The following is a 27,180-nucleotide window of genomic DNA, read 5'->3' as shown; positions in this document are numbered from 1 at the left end:
AATTCATTTGGCGCCAAAATGTCAAATTTTGAATAAAAAACCTTGTTAATTACATGATGCACAAAATGATCCAATACCGGTACTTTTCCACGCGTATAGTTTTTAACTCTTTTTGCTAAAGATCATTTTTTATACTTAATATAACATTTTACCCTTTATCTCTCCCACTTTTCTCCAATCATCTCCAACATACCAATGATCCAGAAAAGTTTATCTCTTTAACTGAATAATCAATTAAATAAAATTACCTTTTAAATGAAAAATACAAGAAAACTCAAAAAATAAATAAAGAAAAAAAATTGTAGAAATTGAGAAAGGAAAAGAAAGAGAAAACTGTCGTGTCAGAAACAACAGGGAAGTAAGAGGAAGGAATAAAGGGAGAAAAATAAACAATATAAAGTACTTAAACGGGTTTAGATCTCAGTCAACTTTCAAAATTGTGCTCATTCTCTTCAATCTTAATCACTGTATTTCTATTTAACTTATCTCTATTAACATTATTAAAACCCACTCTGGTTGGCGCCGGCGGCAAATATCTTGGATATAATAACGTATATAATTTACTGCTCCAGTAATATAATTATATATAAACAATTATTTAAGTAAATTGGAAATAGATAGTAAAAAAATAAGGCTAACATAAAAAGTAGTTTAGTAGAAAAAGCCTAGAGCGGTCTTAAAAAAGAGCCAAATTTCCATTGTAATAACCAAAAACATTATCAACCAAATCTTGCAGGTCCAATAACAAGTTATTAAGAGCAATGAATAACGCAAACTTGGGAGCAGGAGGGTTTGTTCCAAGTGGATATTCTCAACATCCAGTATCTGTTGGGGGAGGTATAGAGCAGCACCACCCTGGCCAATTTAAAATGCCACAAGGAAATTCAGCAGGAGGGACAAGTGAACAATTGGTATCTGCTGACCACTCATCCTTGCCACATTTATCATTACTACCTCAACATCACTTGTCTGGTACTGGTACTAATGCCGGAGGTGCAGGTAGTGGAGCCGGCGGCGTGCCAGAATATGGAGGTACACCAAGCCAAATGAGAAACCGCTGTAAATTGGGAGTCTTTAGCCACAGAGTATGTGAAAAGGTTAGTGCTATTAAGGTAGCTTCTTACCATGAAATGACTGAGCATTTAATTAATATGGAATTGGGAGATGGTCCAGGCCGTTCTAAGAATCCTGAGGCCAAAAACATTAGGAGAAGAGTCTATGATGTTTTGAATGTATTACTAGCTATTGGAGTTGTAAGGAGGAGTGTTGGGGTTGGTAAGAACCTTATCTGGGCTGGTCTCAATCCAGATAGGCCTCTTATTGACCAACTTGTAGAGAGATCCAGAATGGATCACACTGGAAGACTTTCAAGTGGCCCAGATGAACTTAGATCTGAAGAACAAGCAAGAGCTGAAGTTGAAACGGCCAAGATCGCTTATTTGACGGCTTTTGAGGCTCAGGTTAATGCTCTCCAAGAGACTGTCAGACAGAGAATTTCCACTTGTAATGACAAGGATGTTATTAATGTTGCTGACTATATTGGCCTAAACCAACTTCTCCAGCCTGTACAACATCCCCATTTAAACGCGCCATCAGCCAACAATAATGCAAATAATCCAATTTCTGATGAATTAAAGAACTAATTAAAGGGGATGTACTACTACACATTCCTTATATCAGCTATTATTAACACCTAAAACCCACTTTGTTGAAATCACATATAATTAATCAAAATATTGAGGCATTCATTTACATTTTTGTATACATTACAACGCAATGTAAATTACATAATGTCTGCTTATATTCGCTTATTTAACTTTTGCATGCAGAGATTCAGCTCATGGTTTCTAGGCATCCCGCCCATCCATAACTACCACATACTCGTTTATATAATTACATTTTATCTTTAAAGTGAATATAATATGTACTTTTATCCCTATTAGTCAACTAATATAAAACTAATACCTGTAATTTTCTTTTATTTTATCTGTTACCTACAACTTTTTTTTATGGTTACTTTTTTTCTAATATTGTTTTTGTTATAATTTGAAATGCATGCATGACAGTCACTATGAGATTAGAAGGCCAATACACGGGTTTATACAACTTTTCTGTTCTCAACCCTCGTATTTATTTGGATACCATCAGACACTACATATCTTTCTATCAAAAAATCTAAAGTAATATGCGAATAAAAACTTTAACGGAAGATAACCTAATTCTTTTCTTAATTTCATCTCTACAGCCCGCCCTCTCAGAATGGCTGCCAAACCTCACACAATATAATTCCCGTTTTTGGCGGTATGACTTTGGGCGGGAACTCGCTATTTATTATATTTAATTAGGTCGTCTCAGTGAATAAATAATTCCTGTCTCAAAGCGGAATAAATAATTTGTCAAAGAAAAAGGTTTAATGTAGAAATAAATTAAAAGTTTGACATTAAAATAGTGTTTTTTTCAATTTACAATATATATATAATATATTATATAAATATATATAATAAATGAATAATAAATAATACAATAGGCGCGAAATATAAAGTAATTAATGTATAAATAAATATATAAATAAATAATAATTGCAAAGGTAATAATAGACTAGGGTGAAAGCAATAATAATAAGCTTAAGATTAAAATAAGAGACCATTAAGGTTTACTAGAGATTGCAATTTCAAGACTCAGTAATTTTTTCACTAACGGAGAAATTATATATATAAGGAGAAAATGGTTAAGTCATATACAAATCACTCAAAGACATCTCGTCAACCAAAGCGTCCCTTTGAAAAGGTAAGTATAGAGAAGGTCCCTATAATACTATGTGGAATGTAATTATAGGGAATCTCGTATATATTGAGAAATGAATTTTGATTTCAAATATGATATTTTTATAGGAACGTTTGGATGCTGAAATGAAGCTCATTGGAGAATATGGATTAAAGAACAAGCGTGAAGTATGGCGTGTTCAATACACTCTTGCTAAGATCAGAGCAGCTGCTCGTCACTTATTAACATTAGATGAGAAGGACCCAATTCGTGTTTTTCAAGGTAAGTTTTACTTGTTTGTCTGGTCATAATTTGGGCGTCACTACTTTAACTAGTGGCCCCAGTATGGCTTAAGGAGATTTGGCTGTTTTGGTTATTTAGCCTTAATATGAGAGGAAAGGAAGGATAGGATAGGGGAGATAGGACAGAAATATAGGGCTATGAATGGGACGTTCTAATGCATATGTGTATTTTACGGCCTTTGTGGTTGTAAGTAATGTAAGTTGGATAACTTATGTTGAAATATCATATGCAATACCAACATGTGGGAAAAAGTTGGTGGCTCCGATCAAAGTATGATGTTGATATTGCCTTATGGGCATATTGGTACCTACTTCCCGTTTGAAGTTTACCCGTTCCCCCCATATACAATCTATTATCCTTATTCACCCATTCGTTATAAAGAATAGTTTTATTTCTGTTTCTACCAACTCAACCAAGCTTCTATAATATAATATATAGGAGTTTCCTATTTTTTGAACCCGCCTCCACTTCTACTTATTCATCATCCGCTTACACACCTCATCTTGGTTTTCTTTGGTCACTCTTACTTTTCCCTTTATAAATGGGAAGTGTGTGATATGTAATATAGAATTGTTTGAATAAGAAGAAGTGTATATTATAAGGTTTCCGAGACCAATATGACTCAGCTTTTCTCCAACTAATTCAAGCTAGACCTTTTATTAACTTTACAATTAAATATTGTAGGTGAGGCCCTTTTAAGACGTATGGAAAGACTTGGACTCCTTTCTGAGGATGAAAGAAAATTGGATTATGTACTCGGATTAACAGTTAGCAAGTTTCTAGAGAGAAGACTTCAAACCCGTGTATTCAAGCTTGGTTTAGCAAAGAGTATTCACCATGCTCGTGTATTAATCAGACAGAACCACATCCGTGTTGGACGTCAGATAGTTGACGTACCATCATTCATGGTTAGACTTGACTCTGAGAAACACATTGATTTTGCCCTAACCTCCCCATTCGGAGGAGGACGTCCAGGCCGTGTCCGAAGACGAACTCTGAAGAACCAGAGTGGTGGTGGAGAGGACGAAGAGTAAACTTTTTATGGATAAGCTTTCTTTTATTTTTTTAGATATAGAGTAAAGACCACATTGTTTCTTTCCTTCTTTATCTTATTAAAACACGAGAAAATACTTATTATCTTCAATATTCAGGAATATTAAAAACTAGTATTATCTAATACATATTAATTTTGATGAAATTTCTTCTCTGTTTCTTTGTGTGATATACTTCTTGGTTCAACTTTGTGTTTAAAGTTAGAACGGGAAGGAAAGGGAGAGAAGAAGGGGAAAAAAGAAAAAGTAATAATGAGTACAAAATAAAACTAGAGAATTAATTTCAAATTAAAAAAAACCATACCGCCTATTACTAATTAGCCATTACAAAACTTTGAAAACTATTTTAATTAATGTACATGCAAATAAATTACGTATATTTCCCGCCCTTGCATGCAAATGAAGAAATAGTAAAGGAAATTAATTGTCAGAGGAAATGTCGTTAATTTCTTTGTCATTTTTTAAGTTTGTAAGAAAATGATCGTCTCCCATTGAAACTTGTTGAAGTTGTTTTTCAATGCAATTATCATCTTGTTGAGATTGCTGGTGTTTCTTAATCTCATCCTTTTCCTTTTTAAACCAATCAAAATCCTCATCTTGGCCGTCTTTTCCCCTTTCATCACCAGTTTCCCATCCTTGATTTGAATCATCAGCTTCATAATCTTGTAAATGATCAACAGGAAATCTCAATATTGCTGCAATTCCTGACATATTCTCCAAAGTCTTACCTGAATTATGTGTTGATGAGAAAACGCATGTTTTACCGCCTAAATTATTATTCATTGCAGTGATATTAGCCAACTTAGACCTAATTTTAAGAGAATCAGATCTGATTAAGGTATCAGAAACCATTAGTGTTTCAATTGCATTACTTTCCAGAGCATTTTCAGTGTTCTTTAATCCATAGCAAACAAGGTCAGGATTAGTAGCAAGCAGATACTGAAAATGTTGAATTAATTTAACTTGTTGAAAAGCTTTGGTATCCTTTAGTTTTTCTTGAAAATCTTTATTTAGGAGAATTTCATCAATAGAAGACTGAAATACACTACTGGTTGATGCAATAATAAAAACATGCCTCTTGTTTTTCAAAATACCAGTTAAGTCTTTATTTTTTTGATTGTCCGAATCCATTAAATACTTAAAAAAGTCATTCTTATAAAAACCTGGCCCTCCTAATATTATATTATCCAAATCTTCAAAGTTTAAATGGGAAATTAAGTTTTGAGTGATCATCTGAAAGAATTTATTTTTGCTTTCTTTATATGGATGATTATTATTTTGGCCCCTTGTAATATTGTGATTAACAGTAAATAAGTTGACAGTTTTTTGAGATGAAACAAGAAACATGTTTGCTACTCCATTGCCTATTAACAAAATTAAAATATCATCTCCTGCACCAATCTTCTTTTTACAAGACTCTTCCAAACGTGTTCTTGCTAACCAGTCCCAACTTCTTTTGTATAAAATCAGCTCTGATCCTACCCTAAGCTCCATAGTGTGATGCTGTCCCATTTTCACATATTCATTATCTATAGCATTAAATCCACTAACTCTTAAAGTCTGTCCGCCATAATCAGTATTCTTCACTATGATTGTCATTACCAGTTTATGTACTTTAACAGAAACTGCACCAGATGTATTTTCCTTATGTGTTTTTCTATATGTAATTGAACGAACACTATCTCCAGATAAAATCAGGTTATATAACTCCCAAATGTCGTCCTCTGATTCAATCTTTAGCTTTACATATCCAAATCCGTTTCCAGAATTTTTAGATTTTAATAACTTCATTTTTCAAATCTATTTGTTATCTTTATTTATTTCCTGTTTATTCAAAACCTATAGTTATACTTTCTTGCTATTTCTTAAACAGGCATAACTTTCCCTACAATACCATTCCAGAAAGAAACTAAGATTATAAAATATCTCTCTTTCTTAATTCTTCTTAATTTATTTAATATTTTTTATGTAATCTCATTAATTACTCATACCATTTTATTTAACTTGCCTGTCATTATTTATTAAAAAAACTTTGGCGCCAAAATCAATTAAAAATATTTACATGCACATTATAATGGTAATCAATACCTAAAGAAGATAACTTGGGAAAATTTTAGTGAATAAATTTTTAATTAAAATTTCTTTTGGGTAATTTTTTTGTTCTTTCTCATTTACATTTTTCCAGATTTTTTTTTGCTATAATAAATCTTATTTTTGAACATATATTTTTCTTCCACAATTAAGGCATGAAATTAATTCCTTAAAAGTATGTGCATGCAATAAATACTACTCGTTTACTTAACTGCAGGATAGGGGGGGTGAACCAGTTAAATTCAATTTTATCTTATTTCACCATTACCTTGAGAAATGTAACAGAAGGTATATTCATTACTGATAATTTGTCTATGTTTGACTTTCAGATTACTTCCACAGATAATCCACATGGTAACTATTAATCATCTTTCCAGTGAAGCCAGCTACATTCATGATTAATTTACTAAGAAAACCGGATCATTAGTCCTTTGAAAACAACCATGTATTAATAAACAAACTATTTTGACTTTCTTAAATGATTTAATCCCTTTCTTTCAAAGTTACTTTTTTATTTCAAAACCTTTCAATTAATTTTTACATTTTTACGAGGTTATTACTAAGAAAAATGCGCAAAACAATGAGAGAAATCGAATGGAATTTAAGATTTTATAGGCCAAATTAAAAATAGATGTTTCTAATATGTTAATTAAGAATATTCAATTTTTAACTATTTATTATAAAATAATAAATAATATTCCAGCTAAATTCTACTATTTATCTGTCTGGCATTACTAGGACACTGCCTCGGTAAATTATAAATTGACCCTATAAGAATAGTGAGTAATATCAATAATATTCTGAAAAATATTTATCATTCATTTTATTCGAAGCTAATTACAAGGTATATATTTCTTTCCTAAAATTAATGTTTCTGTACAATACATTTTCTACAAAATATTTAATATAAAAATCATTGGATAATAGGCGGGTCATTTCGCCCGCCAGAATATGTTATTTATTATAGGTGAGGGGTATATAAAGGTATTTATAATAAAAAGCGTGTCTCGTAGAAAGTCTAAAGATAAAAATAAAGTGCCAGGATTACAAAGATTATTAAGGTAGAATAAAAAGAGATAGAGCTAAATTTCTTAATAGTTTAAAAAAATTTACTAAGTTACAATACTACATATACTAAAAACAAAGGGCTTGTACCATATATATATAAAATATATATATTTATATGTATATATATATATATATATAACTTTATACATATAAAGAGTAATATTGAAAAGTAGGATATGAAGACTGAAAGATTAAGTAATGATATGAAGGATTTGAACATCCCTCCTAAAGATCTTAGGTTCAAGACGGATGATGTAACTAAAACCAAGGGTAGTGATTTTGAGGACTACTTTTTAAAGAGAGAGCTATTGATGGGAATTTACGAAAAAGGGTTTGAAAGGCCATCACCAATTCAAGAAGAAAGTATACCAGTGGCTCTTGCAGGCAAAGATATCCTAGCTAGAGCAAAGAACGGAACAGGTAAGACTGCAGCATTCGTTATCCCATTATTGGAGAAAATTAATACTAAGAAGAACATCATTCAAGGTTTGATTCTTGTTCCAACTAGAGAGCTCGCTTTGCAAACTAGTAGTATTGTGAAGCAATTAGGTAAACACATCAATGTCCAGTGCATGGTTAGTACTGGAGGTACATCTTTAAGAGATGATATATTGCGTTTAAATAACCCGGTCCATGTCCTAGTAGGTACTCCTGGTCGTATTTTGGATCTGTCTAATAAGAAGGTATGTAACCTGGGAGGCTGTTTTATGTTCATAATGGATGAGGCTGATAAATTACTAAGTCCAGAATTTCAACCCATTATTGAAGAGCTCATAGAATTCTTGCCAAAGGAGAGGCAAATACTCTTATATTCTGCTACCTTCCCCGTTACTGTTAAAGGGTTTAAAGATAAGTATCTTGCAAATGCTCATGAAATTAACTTAATGGACGAGCTCACACTTAAGGGAGTTACTCAGTATTATGCCTTTGTTGAAGAGAAGCAAAAACTGCATTGCCTTAACACCTTATTCAGCAAACTACAAATTAACCAGGCTATTATATTTTGTAACTCTGTAACCAGAGTTGAGCTTCTAGCTAAGAAGATTACTGAGCTTGGAAGTTCGTGCTTTTATATCCATGCTAGAATGCTCCAGTCTCACAGAAATAGAGTATTTCACGACTTCAGAAACGGTGCATGTAGATGTCTTGTGTCATCAGATCTTATTACAAGAGGTATAGATATTCAATCCGTTAATGTTGTTATTAACTTTGATTTCCCTAAATACTCTGAAACTTATCTACACAGAATTGGAAGATCTGGAAGATTTGGGCATCTCGGACTTGCAATCAACCTTATAACCTACGAAGATCGCTATAACTTATATAGAATTGAAAAAGAATTGGCTACTGAGATCTCACCAATTCCCGCCCAAATCGATTCTGCCTTATATACTTAAAATCAGGCCTAGTCTTTTTTTTAAAATCTGGTGTTAATGGTATATTATGTAATAGTGGTGTCTTTACTCTGCCAATATTTTTTGATACTTACAGAGTAAATATCTCAAATTCGAATTTGAAACATGAAGGTGACTAGTTTACTCTTGGTTAATATCACAAGATTGATGAATAAGAGTCATAACTATGTTATTCAAGCTAAAATGCGATGTTTATTTGTAGATATTCAAGTCCATGACTTTTCACGTCAAAGCATTTCAATTCCAGTGTATTGGTTGCAATTTTTCCTTACATCATCTCATTTAGAATTAAAGGTGAAATCAAAATTTCGCATTTTGTGACATATATCACACTATTCTCTATTAAAGGCCCGCCTTCCTGATATTTGGATTATATTCAACATTTGTATAGCCTGATACTTACGGAGAGAAAGGGGGGAAGAAAGCCAGCTTGCTTTCAAAAAATGGCTTTAATTCCTAAGAGAAGATAAATCACCCATTTATTAAGACTATAACTGTAACCACGGTCTACTTTATCCTCAAAAAGAAACATTTTTTTCATTAAAGAAATATTGCTTGTCATTTATTCACCAAATATTTGCATGTATATCTGCATGTAAGCGCGCCATGCTATCCACATAGAAATAACTATTAGAATATATTACAGGTTTAACTGGTAAAGCATGAATTAGTGGGTGAATACTGGCATTATTATAAGAGCGAACAGAATTAGCTGTAAAGTCAAAATCTGAGTGTGTAAATTTGATTGGATGATTCAGTCAAGTTCGAATTATATATTCCATATACTGCATGTAATTTACTCATTAATACAGTGCATCGCCTGCGTACCGGTGTATGTTCCGTATTGATGGATATCATTTGGAGCCGTGGGGAAAGGTTTGGCAAACTTTTTATGAAGCCACCATTCTCTTGCTTCGTCTAAATATTAATTAGTGTAATACTCATTTTGTAAGGATTGCTTGCCATTATAATGATAAATGCAATAATAATAATAATAATTTCAAGAGTATATTTGGCGTGGCTGGATATCTACAAGTTAATTTTTTTTTTTTTTTTTCAAACTAAATATATTTTTGAAAGCATTTCTTTTTTTATTTACTTCGCACTTCAGGAGATTTAAGCTTCCACTTATTGTGTTAATTCTCTTCTATTTCTTTTTTTTCTTTTTATCTATTCACCATTTAGTGGCTTTTTTCTCGTTCCCACGGAGTATTCTATTGTCAAACTGACTAGGCGCCAATATTTTGGCGCTGAGTCTCTAAAGATTTAAATTTTAATAAAAACAAGGAGCCTGGACTTTTTTCTTTCTTACTGTCCATATATCTTTTCATCAATACTACTCTCAGCAAAAGTACGAAAATATATTCTTGTCTTGATCGGAGATTTCTAGAGAAGTAATAGACTATTACATTAACAAATGACAGCAAACATTTGGAAAGAATTAGGTTCATTTTCAACCATATTAGGATATATTCCTTATAATATTTTGTTAGCATCCGAGAATGTTCAAAATGAAAAAGATCTTAGCTCTCAAAATAGAAGGGAGAAGTTTGGGATAAGGAATTTACTACCTACTTTTGGTCATGTTAGAGATTACTTCAACGTAAATAAAAATAAAAACGGCAACAAAGATCAATCAGTCTCAAATACTCAAAAAGCAAGCTCTGAGATGAGTAATTCGAAACTTACTAGAAATGATTTAGAACAAAGGCTAGCTAACAAAATCCAGGAGTTGAGGCAAAACAATGTTAATAGTAAAAGAAATAAACAAAACTCCAAAAAAACTACTGTTAAAACTTCTCAGAAAGGAATTGAAAAAACTCTTAAATATAAACCAGATGAAAATCAACAATTAGAATCATCTTTAGAGTTTGGTAGAATTGTTGATAGCAATTTGTCCACTCCAAGTACTGCTGACTATTTACAAAAGAAGGAATCAAAGATTAAAAAAATTAATGATGCCTTAAACTCTCTTAAAAAGGAAGAGGAACTCATTAATAGTTTGCCAGAAGAAGAAAAAAAAATCAAAATTAAGGAAATTGCTATGGAAAAAGCCATGAAGAAAGCTCAAGGAATCAAAGTAAAAGATAATAAATCCAAATTAATTAAAACTAAAAAGACAATTCTAGCTAAAAAAAGGAAATCTAGACAAAAATGGGCTGAAATCTCTAAAAATCAGAAGAAATGATTTTTTTGATCTTATAACACCTTTATCTAGTTAATATCTTATATTTATAAAATTTTCCCCGTTTTTTAATCTCTTCTTTTCACTCATTTTTTCTCTATCTACTTGCCTATTACGTGTATATATGCAAAAATATTAAACCCCGGTATACAATTTATTGCTGTCCACATTAATTCTATGCATGTAAAATTGCATGCAAAAGATTTGGAAAAGGCATTTAAAAGAAAATAAATATTCAATATCAGAATTAATTTATTATAAACAGTAAATTTGCAATTCATCAAATAGAACTCTGAAATTTGTTAAAGTTCTAATTACTAAAAATTTGTAAATGAAATTAATTCAAGCTTTGGTGGTATATAGGATATTTGTAGCAAAATATCAAATCGACACATCATAAAAAAGATATAATGAAATTAAATAAGAAAACAAAATCACTCTAAAACGTAGTATGAAAAAAAAAAATCTTAAACTGATTTCATCTCTTAATCAATCATTCTTATTTGTTCACATTTTTGGCTTATCATAAATGGAAAATCATTCTTGTAATCAATCAACAGAATTTAGCTGGATCCCTCAAAAATTGATCCTAATGAGGAATCACTTTTTTCATGTTTTGAACCTTCAGAATCTGAGAAAGGTCCACCGTGAGAGTTTGAATTCTCTGAGTTTTCCATTGAATATGAATTACTTGCTTCACTCTTTCCAATGTTCTCAGACTTTAATGAACTCTCAATGCTTGAAGGAATTGGTGTATCTTCACCAGGTTTAATTGACTTATTCAAAAGTTTCTTTTTCTTTTCGCTTTTAGATTGTTTCATTTCTTTCTTGATCTTCTTAACCATTTCTTTTCTCTTTTTAGAGTCGGCCTGTTTCTTTTGCTTATGTGCCTTGTAACCTTCCTTACCAAGAGCTTTCTTTAATCTGTAAGATCTGAAAGGTCTTGAAATTGCTGACTTGAATTTACTGAGCTTTCCTCTCTTGCTTTCATATACGATCTTCTTTAGATTATATTCATTACGTCTACATATTGAGAGTTTCTTTTCAAATTTAGAAATATCAGTTTTTGCTCTAACAGCTTCTTGTAAGGAAGATTGTGCTTCCAATTTCAACTCTTCAATAGTCGTAGCAGATTTTTCAAGATCATCTCTAACACTACTTAATGCATTTCTAAGTTGAACATTTTCTTCTCTTAAGGCCTGAGCATCAGTTAAAACTTGGGAAAGTTGTTGAGAATTATATAAAACACCATTAACTACGATTGAATCTGAGCTACCTTGACCATTATTACCCAATGAAGCTTTACTAATAGCTTCTTGTAAGTCTTCTGATACTTTTTCATTTAAAAAACTGTTATAAAATTTCAACTGTGTAAATTGCCCCATAGCTAATAGATACCATTCATGGTTTTGTTTTATTGCTTTTTGTAAAGTAGCCTTACATGTTTCTAAATCAACAGATTCTGGAAGGCTAATTGTATCTATTCCCTGTGGGAATACATTCTGTAATTCTTGCACCGCTTCACTTACTATACTTTGTTTCCTGTCATAACTTAAATTATAGAAATACTTTGTAAATCCTTCCAAAACTTCCCTTACTGATGTTGATACCCCCAATTGAACTATTGCCAATAAAGCAACTATAACTGAAATTAATCTAAAATTCATCTTTTTTTGCTTAAAGTGTTACTACTATTTTTTTTAACTGTTTTGGTTTAGCTTTGCAATAGATATGCAATATTATTTTTTGTAAGCATAAAAATATTCTGTATTAATAGCTGTATAAACACCAATTACTATTTATTTATCAGAAGTATGTCTATATATCTCCTTTATCAAATTTCTTTGATTTCTCAAAATCTTATTCAGCCTGTCTGAGATTTCCTTAAGCTGAAAATATTGCTATTGAGTTTGTTTATACCTAAAAAGAATTTTTCTGTTCTTTTATAAACAATAGCAATAATAACTTTTTTTGTTCCACTTTTTAAAAGAAGAAAAATATATTACCTTAATCCTCTTCTATTAATTCTCTAATTCAAGATCACTCTATAATTATTAATTAACTTTTCTTCATAATTATATTATTTATAGATCAGTTTACGGCGCCATGTGCTATGACATACCGGCATCCCCACACTAACTTGCATGCGCATGTTTCGCATTTAGTCATTTATGAGGGATAAAAGCGGGAAAAACATGCAATTTATAATTCATTTTAATATTATTAAAAAGAAAATCTACAAAGCTAAAGAACAATTAGAAGCCGAGAGTCATCAGCAGAAAAAAAAATATACTATTAACATTATGAAATTGGTTAGGAGCTTTCTCTCCTCCCTAATCCCAAAACCCTACAACCATTTTTCCTCTTCTTTCCTTTTTTCTATAGTTCTAATTTTCATCTTATTTTTTTCAAACTACTCTACTATCTTATTCTTTTTCTCTCTTTCTCTCTCTCCCCTCCCCTCCCCTTCTCTTTCTTTCTACCCTTGCTTCTTTCCGTTTTTTCAAACAAAAACATCCGTCGAAATATAGTCCATTCTCCCTCTAATACAATTAGTGGAATAGTTCAAAATGTTCTGTTCACTATTAAAATAAGAGTTTTCACCTTTGGCGCCACCAAATTCTAAGTAATTTTCAATTTTTTGAGCTTTAACTTTCTTCTTGCACTCCTTCTTTGAGCTGCTAGAAGATATTTGGTTTTGAACTGTCTCTGAAACCATTGAATTAGTTTGTTTATTTTTTGAGAGATGAGCCTTGCACCTAGTTGGACTCTTTTTCACTGTCTCAGAATTCATATTAACTATTGAAGAAGTAGATACTTTTTGATTCTCAGCATCTGAGTTCTTTGGACTTGAATTGGACGATTTCATCTTATTAGAGTTTTTCTCCGACTTATTTCCCACTTTTTGTGGCTTAAATCTTTTCTCCATTTCACTCAAATCCAACTTTGATGCATTAAAGGTGATATAACCAGCTCCATCATCCAAATAAAATACATCATTCTCTATATCATATGAGTTAGATTCGGAGATTACCTCTTTATATTTGGATATTTCATTCTTTGGTTTTGATGATTTATTCAACTCTTTAACCTGAGTTTTTTTTGTATCAACTGAATTGTTGTTAGTTTTTTCCTTTATTACTGTTGAATCCTTGTCAGAATTAACTAATCTTTTGGATGATTGTGTTTTTGCTCCATTTCCCTCATCTTTCATTTGATCGTCAGTGTTTGAAATCTTTTTTACTAATTTTCTTCCATCCACTTTTGAGTGAATTATTTTCTCTTCTTTTTTATTTAAAGCTTTCAAACCTTCCAAAATTATCATATTCTTATCCATACTTGATCTCTTCTTTGGTGAAAAGTACGGACTTGCCTCTATAACACCATTAGATTCATTCTCCTCAATAATCTGTTCATCATTACAAGCTGAGAAGAAGTTTTCTACGCAATTAAACCAACCAAACTTATCTTGAAGAAATCCAGGAATTGAACAATTACTACCTTTATTCATTAACATTCTATTTGCCCTATCCATTACCTCCTTTTTTCCACTATAATATCTCGGAGAATTTACTCTTGTTGGAAATCTTGTTTCCATCGTTCTTAGTTCTGACTCATAAGTAATTTTAGAAAGCTGAGAACTCATCAACTTTTCTGCAACAAGTGCTGCTTCTTCTACTATTTTAGCTCTCTCTATATCTGACTCATCATCAGTAAGAACAGGTGGTGTAACATACTTATCCTGATATTCCAAACTCTCTGCACTACTTATTCCCCTATGTGACAATTCATTAAAACTTAAATTTGTTGTACTTAAACTTTGGTTTCTATCGTAATAATTGTCATTTTCTAATAATTCTAACCTGAGTGGAGCTACTAAAACAGTTTTACCCAGTTTAATTCTTGAAGTTTTTTCCTCAATTGCATTACTAATAACCATCTTTTCTTCTTAATTCTCTTCTTCTTTTTTTAAGACTATCTAAATTAATGAATGCTTTGATTATTATTTTATTTTAATTCAAATATCCGAACTATTAAAAAAATTGTTCAGTTTAATTTAATAAGACAGAAACCAAACACTACAATACTTTCAATTTGCTTTATTCTTCTTATCTCCTAATTATTTTTTTTTCACAGATTTTTCTTCTTACTACCCTATTACAACTGAATTACCTATATTGTTCACAAAAATTATAATAAACTTTATATTAATATATATTAAATGTTCACACATTATTTTCCTATTTCATTTCCCCGAACTGCCTTTTTACCTTTATTAATAATACTAGCTAATAGTAATATATGACATATTGCATGACTTTCCCGCCCATTGGGCGGAGGTGTGTGTTTGGCGGGCACCTACTGAAATTTGTAGGAATTATAAGAATAGAAAAATATTGTTTAGTCATTTTTAACAATAAGCAGTAGAGTTAAACTCAAAGAAATACGTTGAAAACAAAAGTTTTTAGGTTACTATTTTATAAACAATAAGTAGGATATTGAGGAAAAGGAGGTAAAAGGAGGATGGGAAGTAGTAAAAAAGAGAAATATGTGTAAAGTAACCAGGAATACTAGGAAATTCTTTAGAACCTTTTATTATTATTACAATTATATATATAATTAACAGAATATAAAAAGTGTTTATTTAAAATTAACAAAAATTTTTTCTTTTATTTATTATTAGTAAATAGATCAATTTGGCGCCTTCGCATGTAAACATAGGTAACGAAAGCAGAGTGAAATTAATATGTAATTAGCAAAAAAATAAAATAAAAATAGTGAATTAAATAGATGAGAAAAAAAGAAAATCTAGTTAAATTTTTTGGTTTTAATATTTTTTGCCGATAGAAGAATTGATTGATTTTTGTCCAAAAAAAAGGAAAAATTTGAATAAAAGGATCTTAAAAAGGAGATAAGAAGTGGGGAAAGAAAAAAGAAGTAGGTTTTATAAAGATTATAGAAAATTTAAAATGAAAAAGATATTCTCTCTATTTTTGTTTGTGTTTGCAATATGTCAGAAAGGACTGGGGGTAGGAGGAAATAATTCTCTTCCAGATCAGACTAGAGCAAGGATTAATTTGATGATTCAAAGACAAATTAGAGATTTTAATGTTTATATTCCAAGTAAAGTTGTTAGAGATATTTCCAAAATTTTGAATGATTCCATTTCATTAAGCCTTGAAAAGATTAACACCCCAGTATTAGAATATTGCAACCAGAAAATTGAGGAAGTTCTTGAGACATACAAGGAAACTCTTCCAGATCATTTCAAGAAAGATTTGTGTTATAATGTAATCGTAAAACATCTACAACTTGTGGTGAATCGTCAACATTTTGCTGAGAATATATACAAAGTATCGTCAGAAAATATATGCGAGAGTTTAAATACTTCATCCCCATTTAACAAATTTAAGCAGAATGAATGTTCTCCAAGCCTTGAAAAGAGTAAAATAGATGACAAAAGTGAAACGGATAGTAATCACAAAAATAGAATTGTTGTAACTCCAGAATTGGCATATTTAATTTCAGATTTAATTCCTTTAGAACCCACTCATGAAGACTGTGTGGTAGCCTTTATGAGGGTATTATCTTTACCATTTGGTATAGAAAAGGAAAATGTTGACAAACTATGCAAATCAGTACTGGAAATGGGAAAAACACAATACTTTTACAGAGGTGATCTCGTTCCAAACTATAAAGAATCCTCCAATTATCCACATAAAATTTTTCCAACATCTAAACTTACACCATTTAAAAGAGCGCCTCCTTTTGTTGAAATTACTCATCCTCATGGAATTGGTGGGATAATGCCATCTTCAGAAAAAGTTAGTGAAACCAAAAAGTCAATTCAAATATTTGGGAAATTTGTCACCTTACCATTTTTCAATAGTCCAGTTCAATCAATTACTCATTCTGAAAAACATTTAACGTATTCACAAGACCACAGTAAACTTTCTAAACATGAAATTCCAAAACTAAATACTAGAGAGGAAATTATATTCAATGATGACATCTTTAGCGATCTTATTTTCCCATGTAAAACTCTCAATTATGAGGCCAAAATTTTAGCATCAATTCTTTTCTATTATGCAAATTTATTAAAAATGCCAATTACTACAGAGGATGCATGCATTGTATGCATGCGCAGTGTTTTGGTTCCCGCCATTTCCGTACCTAAAATTGAATCAAAAGAAAAAAAAAGAGGAATAACACCAAGTGAAGTAATTAATCCATTTATACCAACATGTGTGAATGCTTTGATGACAATGTCAATGTTTTCCCCAGCAAATAAATTAACTTTGGAGTACATACCACTACTAAAGACATCAGAAAATGCGTCCAAAGCATTTGGGAAATTATGTAGTAAAACAATGAACAAATACATTCAAATATTTGGAATGATTGGAATTGGAAATCACGGTATATCATGTAATCCAGCTCAAATTCTATTGATTAATTCTCTTCAAACTTCAATTTGGAGCAGATTTAATGCATTATTTGCTTCAAACGAATTAGCTCAGGTTGCATGCAGAGTAAACTTAGATTCTCATGCAAGCCAAGCTTCAGGAGAATGTATTAATTTGATGAAAAAGATTACTCTCGGAATGTCTTATGATGATATTAAAGCGGTTTGTCAATCAACAATAAAGTATTTGCAACCACAACCACTTGTATTGAATCCAATATTATACACAATAAGCTCCATTTTCCAATCTGTTACTGAATTAGTAACATATAATAATAGTGAGTCCCTACATATTTCAAACTTTATTAAGTTATCAAAAAAAATACTTTACTTTTCAAGACCAAAAATGGATTTGCAAGAATACATCAATTCTTGTAAAGCTTTAGTAGAGAGTAATATTAACATAAAATTAAAAAGCAAAGAAACATATAAAATATGCAAATCTACTTCGAAGGTTATTTTAAATGTAGTCGCACATTACCATGTTCCACTGGAACTTCAGGTTTTCCATAAGAAACAATTTAACCCTAGAGTTGTTTTCATTAAGAAAACTATTGAAAACTACAGGGATTTGGTTAAGAGAGAGTTTAGTATTCATAGCAGCCAGTGACTGATGATGATATTTAAACTTCTATAAGTTTTTTTTCTACTTATTTAGTTTTTTTTTGTGCTTACGTGGCGAATTGAGCGCCAAATTGTGCATGACTTGGCGGGTTCAGCCCCAGTGATTTAAAATTAGGTATTGCCAGATTATCTTTAAGTCTTAACATGCTAAATTTATTCTGTAGTATTATTGAAACAAGGGATAAAAAAAGAGAAAAAAGAAGAAAATATACAAATATAAACATTTCAAACAATAATTAGATATTTAAACGCTTTCTCTGTTTCTAATGCAAACCCCGATATAATCCATTAACTTGAACTTATCTTAGTCGGAACTTATTTTGTGTTAAAATTTTAAACCAAAAAGTTTTACAAATTATCTTTTTTACGACAAACAAAATTTGCAACTTAAACTCTTATCATATATTCCAGAGATTTCGTTTTCTCATCTATAAGTTGATATATTTTTATACCCACCTCTTTCTTTCCTTTTTAGTCTTTTTTTCTTTCGCCTCAACGTACAATATATCCTTAACATACTTTTAAAGTTATATTAAATAGATTTTTGAAAGTTTTCATAAATTATGATATTCAGTGTATCCTTTTTCTACCGAATTTCATGTTTTATTCTTCTCTTTGTTGGTATTTCTTCTATATTTGGCTAAATAAAACTTCTTTTAATGATCCTCAATGATCTGCTGAGGGCCATTTTCGATTGCTTCAGCCTGGTCTAATTGAGACAATATGGCGCTTAAATCACCAAACCCATAAATTCTTCCGTGCTTTGTGTCAACATAAGGATTACCTTCTGAGTCTAACTTAAGTACCTCTGTAAAATGCTCCCATTCAATTCCTCTTGGCTGGCTACCTGGTCCTGGAGCCTCAACAGAAGTGTGAGTTGCAGGGAATGCAGCTCTTGGGCCAATGTCTTCTTTTTCCTTCACTAATGGAACAAAACTATGATTTTCCGATAATATGTCTGTACGTGATACTGGTAATGCTGCCTTTGGAATTGAAACCAATATTGTATATGGTAGATTTCCCGCCGGCGCGCCGGGGGCAGGGGTACCAGTCCTTGTGGCGGGTTTTGCTGCATGTTCCAGGTCAACACGTTCTGGAACAAAGGGAATGTATGAGTGGCTGGGGTCTAATGGAACTTTCACTCTGGAAGCTGGGAAAGATAAAGTTTCATTAATTTCCTTAGATTCAAAGATCGGAACAAACCCATGGTTTCTTTCTGTTGGTTGCCCTGTTCTAGAAGCGGGCAATGCTGCAGAATCATTATATAGGTATAATTTAGTGAATAGAGGAACAAAGTTGTGGTTTGGATCTGTTGGATAGTGGGTTCTTGAAGCTGGGAAAGATGCATTTCTTCCTTCTTGAGGTAAAGTGTCAAATATAGGAATAAATCCATGGTCCTCGTCAGCTGGGAAGCTGGTCCTAGAAGCTGGGAAAGAAGCAGTTCCTGTTGAGTTATTCACATAATATAAAGGAATAAAGTTGTGGTTTGGATCAGATGGGAAGCTAGTCCTTGAAGCTGGGAAGGCAGCAGTTCCTGTTGAGTTGTCGATAATATATAGAGGAACGAAGTTGTGGTTTGGATCAGTTGGGAAGCTAGTCCTTGAAGCTGGGAAAGCAGCAGTTCCTGTTGAGTTGTCAATAATATATAGAGGAACAAAGTTGTGGTTTGGATCAGTTGGGAAGCTAGTCCTTGAAGCTGGGAAGGCAGCAATCTCACTATAGTTCGATGATACAAATAATGGAATATATCCATGATTTGGATCCACTGTATAGTGGGTTCTTGAAGCTGGGAAAGATGCATTTCTTCCTTCTTGAGGTAAAGGTTCAAATAGAGGAATAAATCCATGGCTCGAATCCAATTTGAATAGGGTCCTAGAAGCTGGTAAAGATGCATTTCTTCCTTCATAAGGTAAAGGCTCGAACATAGGAACAAATCCATGATCTTTATTAGTTGGGAAATTAGTTCTTGAAGCAGGTAAAGCTGCAGTCTCTGTGGAATTCACCATTACAAAGAAAGGAATGAATCTATGATTTGGATCTGTTGGATATTGAGTTCTTGATGCTGGGAAAGACGCATTTCCACCACTGTATTCCAAATTAGTAAATGCTGGAATATAGTTATGTTTAGTGTCCATAGGCACACTTACCCTAGATATAGGAAGAGCCACTGTGCCATTATAGTAAATTTTCTCCAAAATAGGTACATATCCATGATTTGGATCCGTAGGTAAACTAGTTCTGGAAGCTGGTAAGGATGCAGTTTCGTTATTATCCATAACCTTAAACAGAGGAATATACCTGTGGTTTGGATCTGATGGATAGTTTGTTCTTGAAGCTGGGAAAGAGGCAGTATCATTATTTGTAGTCCTCTGGAAGATTGGAATATACCCATGTTTGGTGTCAATAATAGCTCCTACTCTAGAAACTGGGAGTGAAGACCCTTCAGTTCTATTATAAGATTCAAATATTGGAATAAACATATGTTTTGATTCAACAGGTTGGCCAGTTCTGGAAGCTGGTAAAGATGCTGTTATATTGTAGTATTGTACTTTCTGATAGAGAGGAATGAAACCATGATTCTGTTCAACTGGATACTGAGTTCTTGAAGCAGGTAAGGATGCAGTCTCATGATAGTTTGAAACAACATAAAGAGGAATGAATCCATGTTTTGTATTAGCTGGAAAACTGGTCCTAGAAGCGGGAGATGCTGCATTCTCATCATAATTGGATGGCATAAACAATGGAATATACTTATGGCTTGAATCTGAAGGGTAGTTTGTCCTTGAAGCTGGGAAGGAAGCAGTTCCTGTTGAGTTATCCACTATATATAAAGGAACAAAGTTATGGTTTGGATCAGATGGGAAGCTGGTCCTTGAAGCTGGGAAAGCAGCAGTTCCTGTTAAGTTGTCGATAATATATAGAGGAACGAAGTTGTGGTTTGGATCAGTTGGGAAGCTAGTCCTTGAAGCTGGGAAAGCAGCAGTTCCTGTTGAGTTGTCAATAATATATAGAGGAACAAAGTTGTGGTTTGGATCAGTTGGGAAGCTAGTCCTTGAAGCTGGGAAAGCAGCAATCTCACTATAGTTTGATGATACAAATAATGGAATATATCCATGGCTTGGATCAATTGGAATCCCCGTTCTAGAAACCGGTAAAGAAGAGGTATCATAATTTGGAGCTTGTTTGTTGATTTGTGGAATGAATTTATGGTTTGGATCCACTGGGAAGTTTGTTCTGGATGCTGGGAAAGCTGCATTATCTTCACTTTTAATGGGTTTAGTAATCGGAATATAATTATGATGTGTTATATTCTGGTATTTACCTACATAAGACGGGCCATCAGATCCAGGAACTTTATGTATAATTGGAACATATTTATGCTTAGACTCTACCATCACAGATGTATGAGATTTTGGATAAGAGGCTCTTGGTCTATTATTGGTATTCTTTGGAATAATAGGAACATAACTGTGTTTAGAGTAGTTAATAGTAGTAGGCTTCCTAATCTGTGTCTTAATAGGGGCCTTATATAGTGGATCATACAATGGCTTAAATGGCCTATGATCAGTATGGGTAGCTGGGAATGCTGCACGTCTTCTTAAAGTTGGAGCAGAACTGAATCCTTCATAATATTTCTGTAAACTGAACTTCTTGGAAATTTTGACACATTCAGACTCATCTTTATTATCAGAGTCTTCAGAATGTAAAAATTTCAATTCAGCAGACCCACAAACTACATAAAAGACATCTGGAAACCTGGAAAAGTACTTTGGAGCTCTATAAAGAATCATATGTGGTTCTGAAGATTCCCAATTCTCCATTAATCTTACACATCTTCCACAAAAGTCTGGTTTGCCACTGAACAACTTCATAAACTCAAATGGTGCATCTTCTGGCCAAGGGGTACCCATAGCCCTTCCCGGCTGAAACAATAATAACTCTAGTACATTTATGAAGTACTTCCATTCAGTGTTTAAACGAGGTTTCTGGTCACTAGAATTCAAACTTGCAGCTTCTCCATTAACCTGGCATGTGGCAACAAGAAAGCAAAAAGCTAATACCAAAGAAAGTATTCTTGTTATTCTTCGGTTCATCTCTACTACTGGTATACTATACTTGAAATTAAAAGTTCGTAAACTCAATTTATATTCAGCCGAAGTTCCAAAATTCTTGTAATTTCTATTTCCGAATATCTTTCCTAAAAGATCTTGTCCTTCCACTTAATTCTGATACGTATTCCAATTTCTTTTTTCTGATTATCTTTCAATCGAGATGAAAAAAAAAAATTATTTATACTTTCCGCCTTGGCTCTAATCTTTTTCAACCTTGTTTATTATCCTTTTCTGACTAATTTTTTTGTATATTTTTTTATTCCTATGTGACGATATGTACCGTTATTTATTTATCCATTATATAATTATTACCTATATTTATTTCCATTTTTCCCTCCAAAACCTAACCCAAGTACCAGAGAGGCGGGCATATGGTGCCGCCCATCTGTTAATGTCGAGCGTGATTGGCGGTACAAATTATGATTTAATAAATAATATTTTTGTACTAAATTGGTACGGGGGGGGGAGGAAAAATAAGAAACTTTCCAGGTGGTAGAAATGCCGTCAAACTTAAATGAAAAAAAAATATCACCCCCCTATTAAAACTAAATCTTAAATAGTCTAAATTCTATTAAAATCTATGTTTGAAAAAAATATATGAGGACGTCTCTAAAGTTCCCTTTCACTTTTAATTACGATGGTTCATTTTCTACTTTTCCTCTCCTTAAACATCCACTTTACTCTTCTCTCTCTTAATCAAGCCCTGTTTAGCTGATTTCATTATCATTTGATTTGAGAATTGCCTAACTTCCTTTTATTTTTTAACTTTGCCTGATTTTCTTCTTTCCCTGGACTCCAGGCGGTTCTCCCAATGTATTGGAGTTATTTTCTGATTAACAGTTTTGAATGATCCTTTCCTACCAGCTTTCTTGGAATTTTTTATTTAATATGCGGTAATACATATATATTTAATATTTGTACATAAGTTATCACATTGTAACTGTGTTATTTATCAGCTAAAGCTAACACTGTGTTTATCTTCTTACTTTTATTCTATCTCTTCTCTTACTATATCTCTCTCTTTGCTTTACCTTGACTGAGAGACAATGGCGAATAATATAGACAAATCCCAACACCAATATTTTTCTTTCAGTTTGATATCGTTCCAGAAGAGAAATGGAGAAGTATAGAATGAATGGTATAAAAAAAGAGGGAATTCCAATTGCATATTTAATAAAAATTGAAAAGAAAATGTGTCATCATCATTCTTTGAGTATGATCTGACTTAACACTTTTTAGCTCCCTCCATACCCCATTCTCCATGATTACTGTTATCCTATCCCAATATAGCCAAGTTACCACACTTATTCACCAGTATGCAAAATCCTTGAAGTTTCCTTTTCTCTTCTAAGCGATTCATCAATGTCCTGTTGAGTTGCCACGGGCCTTAAAACTGCATATAAATTCTGCATATTTACATCCACTTGCTGCTTCTTCTCATACTTCATTTTGCCTGACAATGCCAAGGCATTTAAAAAGTCTTGATCAGGAATTTTTCCACTTTTCTTACTCTTTCTCTTTATTATCCTAGCCATCTTGGACGAATTCTTAACTACATATGAATAACCCTTGCTAAACTCTTTTTTAGCATTACTCAAAGCCTTGATAGCCTTTTTATAACGGATTGGCCTCTTCCCCAAGACTCCTCTTGCATATCTATAATGTTTATCCAACCCCAAAGCTAAGTGTTTCGTGCACTTTCTAGCCTCATATGGTGGTTTGGATTGAGTTATCATCATAAATTTATCAGTTGATAAGTTATTTAAAGAACAAATGACGTGTAATATATATGCAGCTCTTCTTGTCGATGCCATTCTTGCAATTAACTGCTCTTTGTTTTTAGATGAAATCTTCTTTCCTGCAGGGCCATATACTCTTTCATTCAACTCTGAGTCTGCAATTTCACCGAATGCTTGTAGCAGAGCTTCATCAACAACCAATCTCGGACGAATAAAAGCTGCAACAGGCATCATTACTTGAATCTCAGTTGTATCTGCCTTCGCAGAGAAGGGTCCTCTCCTTTGGGTTGGAGTAAATTTAATAGGACCATCCCAATTAATGATTTGCTTCAACTTGTCAATCGGCTGAGTAGGATTTTCTGGCTCTCCTGTTATTGCTCCCATTAATCCTGATTCACTTGGTAACTTGACCTCAACTAATAAGTGTCTTATCCTTTCATCATCCTCATACTTAGATAACAAATCAGTTTCCTGAATACCTTCAAAACCTAAAATCTGAACATTTGCCTCCCTTGGAATCATTGATTTAGATTTATACTCATCAATCAAATCTTTAATAGTTGCAGTCACATATACATCAGGTGAAATAAAGACTACTGTTGACCATAAAGTATCTGTATTTCTTATAACAAATCTGACTGGATCATTGGGATTTTCCCAATGTAATGCATCAGTTTCTACCCAGAATTGCATATCTGACTGTACTCCTAAATCTGATAATGTCTTATCGTCTCCAGTCAGCTTTCTTCCACTTGAAAAATATATTGCAACAGTTTTTGGATCATTTCCTCGTCTTTCTGCTAAGAAAGTCTTAACATCTCCCAGTTTCTTTGATCCTCTACCAGAAGTGACAACTGTTGTTCCATCAGGCCATGAAAATCTTAGTCCTGTTAATCTTAGTGATCCAACATCTGAAGATTCCCCTCCAGAAGTATTAGAATCAACTTCTCCATTAGAATCAATTGCTACTTCAATCATATCACCATCCTTCAACTTATAAGAATCTATAGAAGCATCAACATTAATCATTTTATGAGCTTTGTCTCCTCCCAATTTACGGCTTAGTGTAACAGACTCTGGATTAGTTCCTTTTAAGCCTGCCAAAGTACCCCTAAACTGACTTAGCTTGGATGATAGTGGAACTGGTATGTTACATGTTGTTCCATCATCCCATTTAACAATCAAATTAACCATTCCATCTCTCATAATATTTCCAGTATCATCCTTTTTAATTTCCTCCATTACTTCCACAAAAAGTTCCATTCCTCTCGTGATCCTTGATTCTTCTAGAGTTTTTTCCGGCAACTTTTCATAATATCTTCTATACAAAGCACCATTATCTAGTTGCTTTTCTGAATATAACCTTATTATCCCTTGAGGAATATTTCTCCTCTTTGAAATACTTGCAATAATTGACCTAATCTTAGTTGTTGGAAAACATACAATCTGTACTGGTGCCAAATCCCTATTAATTATCATAATATTCAAAGTCATAGTCGGTTTTCCACCTTCCGCTACTTTCTGACTACCATCAACATACTCCCTATCATGTATGTCATCAATTGGAATTGTAGATGGTTCAATTGGCGACCCTGTTAACTTAACTCTGAAGATAATTCCTGGAATTATTCTCAACCTTCTTAAAGTAAGCAAATCATTGGATGGTATTATTGATGTTGGCATCATTCTCCTATCTATTCCAATGATTTCCAACTGTATAGAACTGGGAATATAGCTTCTTCTCCAGGCTATTAAACGTTTTAATTGTTTTATTGTTGTTGAAGGATACACCCCCAATAATAAGTCAAATCCTGAAAAATCATCAAATCTTATTCTAACATCCATTGGGATTTCATGCTTGCCTGTTAACCTATTAAAATAAGATGGCTGCAATGTTACATACTTATATGGCCCTGTTCTCACAAACAATTCAGTGTCTGCTACAATATTTAGTTGACTTAAATTATATCCTCTTAATCTTCTCCACATTACAACTTGTCCATTAATATCAATATCTTCAATCTCCAAGTCAATTTCAGAAAACGGAACTCTTAATGGGCCAGATAATGCAACTCTTATCGAATCTATCGAAGTGTTTTCCCAAACCTCAACTGAAAATCTTTTTTGAGAGTGTGGTGCATCTTGACAACTTAAATAAATCTTGAATCTACTTCCTTTTCTAAAAGGTAGTTCTGTCCTTGAAAAGTTTGTTTCTGGGCCTGCAACAATAACTACATCCCCATTCCTTATTCCCAACTCATATAAAGATAACTCAGCCTCCGGTGAATCTATTCCAATGCTCACAGGATGTGGGTTTCCTTCTCTCATTATCCCTAATCTGATGTTATTAACTGGAATGTTTTTTTGCATATTAATATCATATATTAAATCTGAACCAGTTCTACTATACAATGTTGAATACGCTACATTCACTCTTTTTGCCAAGAAATATAACTTTATTTTAACAGTCTTCAAAATATATTCTCCCGGAATTCCTCCCCCAAATCCACCAATTGTTGGGCTTTGATAAACGGTTGTTCTTCCTCCTGTTGTTCCCATGTTATATGGATCGTCATCATCTAACATAGAGCTTTCGTTACTTACTATTTGAGCTCTTTCCCTCCTTTGTTTATCTCCTTTCTTAGATGAATTACTGTTTACCAAAAATAATGAAGATTCTCTATCCTCCAATCCCAGTTCATCAATTGTTGACGATTTTGGTAGTATCTTTTCCCCATCTGAGATATCATAATTACCTGTAATATCAAACTCTTTCATCACTTTTTCCCTTAACTGAGCAATAGTTTGTTGCCTTTTTGCTATTACATTCTCAACAATACCGTCTGGCATTGTTACCCTCAAATGAACATCATCAGGTGATAACTCAATATAATTCGACGAATTTTGGCCACTTTTCCCACCTTTAACTCCTCCAGAATTAACTTCATTCAAGTCTCCTGATTCAGATATTACACCTTTATTTGGAATTGCCATTACCAAATCATCTGATAATATTACTGATATGGGAGTTTCTGTTGGAATTTCTAAACCTGTTGACTTAAGGAAATAGTTATATGATGAAAGACTTTTTTCATTCCCCATATTTGACTGTAAAAAAGATACCAACGCCTGTCCCAAAGTTGTCTTAGGAGAACCTGATAGCCTCACTTCTGATCCTGTATCCTCAAATAACACACTTATCCTATGCTTTACATTTTTATTTTCTGTACCAAATACCCAACTTAATTGAACAAATATTACAATAAGGTGTAACCACCTCATTGCTTTTCTGTTTTTTCACTATTTACCTTTATTGATTTTTCTTTCCAATTAATTCCACTTTTTCCTTCAATTATTTGCTA

At 32.6% G+C, this 27,180-nt stretch overlaps 10 protein-coding genes across 10 annotated transcripts; 5 read left to right on the top strand and 5 right to left on the bottom strand.

Moving 5' to 3' along the window:
• Window positions 1-761: 761 nt before the first annotated feature.
• On the top strand, window positions 762-1,643 carry cubi_03413 (E2F like domain containing transcription factor; the record flags this gene model as incomplete). The annotated part of the gene is made up of 1 exon (XM_029020426.1): window positions 762-1,643. The coding sequence occupies one exon, from the start codon at window positions 762-764 to the stop codon at window positions 1,641-1,643; it is 882 nt and encodes a 293-aa protein (XP_028874870.1).
• Window positions 1,644-2,724: 1,081 nt separating this feature from the next.
• cubi_03412 (40s ribosomal protein s9) lies at window positions 2,725-4,100 on the top strand (the record flags this gene model as incomplete). The annotated part of the gene is made up of 3 exons (XM_029020425.1): window positions 2,725-2,787; window positions 2,892-3,045; window positions 3,718-4,100. The coding sequence occupies 3 exons, from the start codon at window positions 2,725-2,727 to the stop codon at window positions 4,098-4,100; spliced, it is 600 nt and encodes a 199-aa protein (XP_028874869.1).
• Window positions 4,101-4,538: 438 nt separating this feature from the next.
• cubi_03411 (RNA binding domain-containing protein) lies at window positions 4,539-5,909 on the bottom strand (the record flags this gene model as incomplete). Its single annotated transcript, XM_029020424.1, has 1 exon — window positions 4,539-5,909. The coding sequence occupies one exon, from the start codon at window positions 5,907-5,909 to the stop codon at window positions 4,539-4,541; it is 1,371 nt and encodes a 456-aa protein (XP_028874868.1).
• A 1,544-nt stretch (window positions 5,910-7,453) lies between these two features.
• Window positions 7,454-8,674, top strand: cubi_03410 (ATP-dependent RNA helicase; the record flags this gene model as incomplete). Its single annotated transcript, XM_029020423.1, has 1 exon — window positions 7,454-8,674. One exon carries the CDS (start codon window positions 7,454-7,456, stop codon window positions 8,672-8,674), a length of 1,221 nt encoding a protein of 406 aa, XP_028874867.1.
• A 1,435-nt stretch (window positions 8,675-10,109) lies between these two features.
• On the top strand, window positions 10,110-10,880 carry cubi_03409 (uncharacterized protein; the record flags this gene model as incomplete). Its single annotated transcript, XM_029020422.1, has 1 exon — window positions 10,110-10,880. The coding sequence occupies one exon, from the start codon at window positions 10,110-10,112 to the stop codon at window positions 10,878-10,880; it is 771 nt and encodes a 256-aa protein (XP_028874866.1).
• Window positions 10,881-11,440: 560 nt separating this feature from the next.
• cubi_03408 (uncharacterized protein) lies at window positions 11,441-12,544 on the bottom strand (the record flags this gene model as incomplete). The annotated part of the gene is made up of 1 exon (XM_029020421.1): window positions 11,441-12,544. One exon carries the CDS (start codon window positions 12,542-12,544, stop codon window positions 11,441-11,443), a length of 1,104 nt encoding a protein of 367 aa, XP_028874865.1.
• Window positions 12,545-13,380: 836 nt separating this feature from the next.
• cubi_03407 (uncharacterized protein) lies at window positions 13,381-14,817 on the bottom strand (the record flags this gene model as incomplete). The annotated part of the gene is made up of 1 exon (XM_029020420.1): window positions 13,381-14,817. The coding sequence occupies one exon, from the start codon at window positions 14,815-14,817 to the stop codon at window positions 13,381-13,383; it is 1,437 nt and encodes a 478-aa protein (XP_028874864.1).
• Window positions 14,818-15,847: 1,030 nt separating this feature from the next.
• On the top strand, window positions 15,848-17,953 carry cubi_03406 (uncharacterized protein; the record flags this gene model as incomplete). The annotated part of the gene is made up of 1 exon (XM_029020419.1): window positions 15,848-17,953. The coding sequence occupies one exon, from the start codon at window positions 15,848-15,850 to the stop codon at window positions 17,951-17,953; it is 2,106 nt and encodes a 701-aa protein (XP_028874863.1).
• Window positions 17,954-18,623: 670 nt separating this feature from the next.
• cubi_03405 (XP motif-containing protein) lies at window positions 18,624-22,061 on the bottom strand (the record flags this gene model as incomplete). The annotated part of the gene is made up of 1 exon (XM_029020418.1): window positions 18,624-22,061. One exon carries the CDS (start codon window positions 22,059-22,061, stop codon window positions 18,624-18,626), a length of 3,438 nt encoding a protein of 1,145 aa, XP_028874862.1.
• A 1,322-nt stretch (window positions 22,062-23,383) lies between these two features.
• cubi_03404 (uncharacterized protein) lies at window positions 23,384-27,100 on the bottom strand (the record flags this gene model as incomplete). Its single annotated transcript, XM_029020417.1, has 1 exon — window positions 23,384-27,100. One exon carries the CDS (start codon window positions 27,098-27,100, stop codon window positions 23,384-23,386), a length of 3,717 nt encoding a protein of 1,238 aa, XP_028874861.1.
• Window positions 27,101-27,180: the final 80 nt, after the last annotated feature.

This window comes from Cryptosporidium ubiquitum, assembly GCF_001865345.1.
Source record: "Cryptosporidium ubiquitum isolate 39726 chromosome Unknown contig_3, whole genome shotgun sequence".
Classification (NCBI taxonomy): domain Eukaryota; phylum Apicomplexa; class Conoidasida; order Eucoccidiorida; family Cryptosporidiidae; genus Cryptosporidium; species Cryptosporidium ubiquitum.
This window is presented reverse-complemented; position numbering and strand designations above follow the sequence as displayed.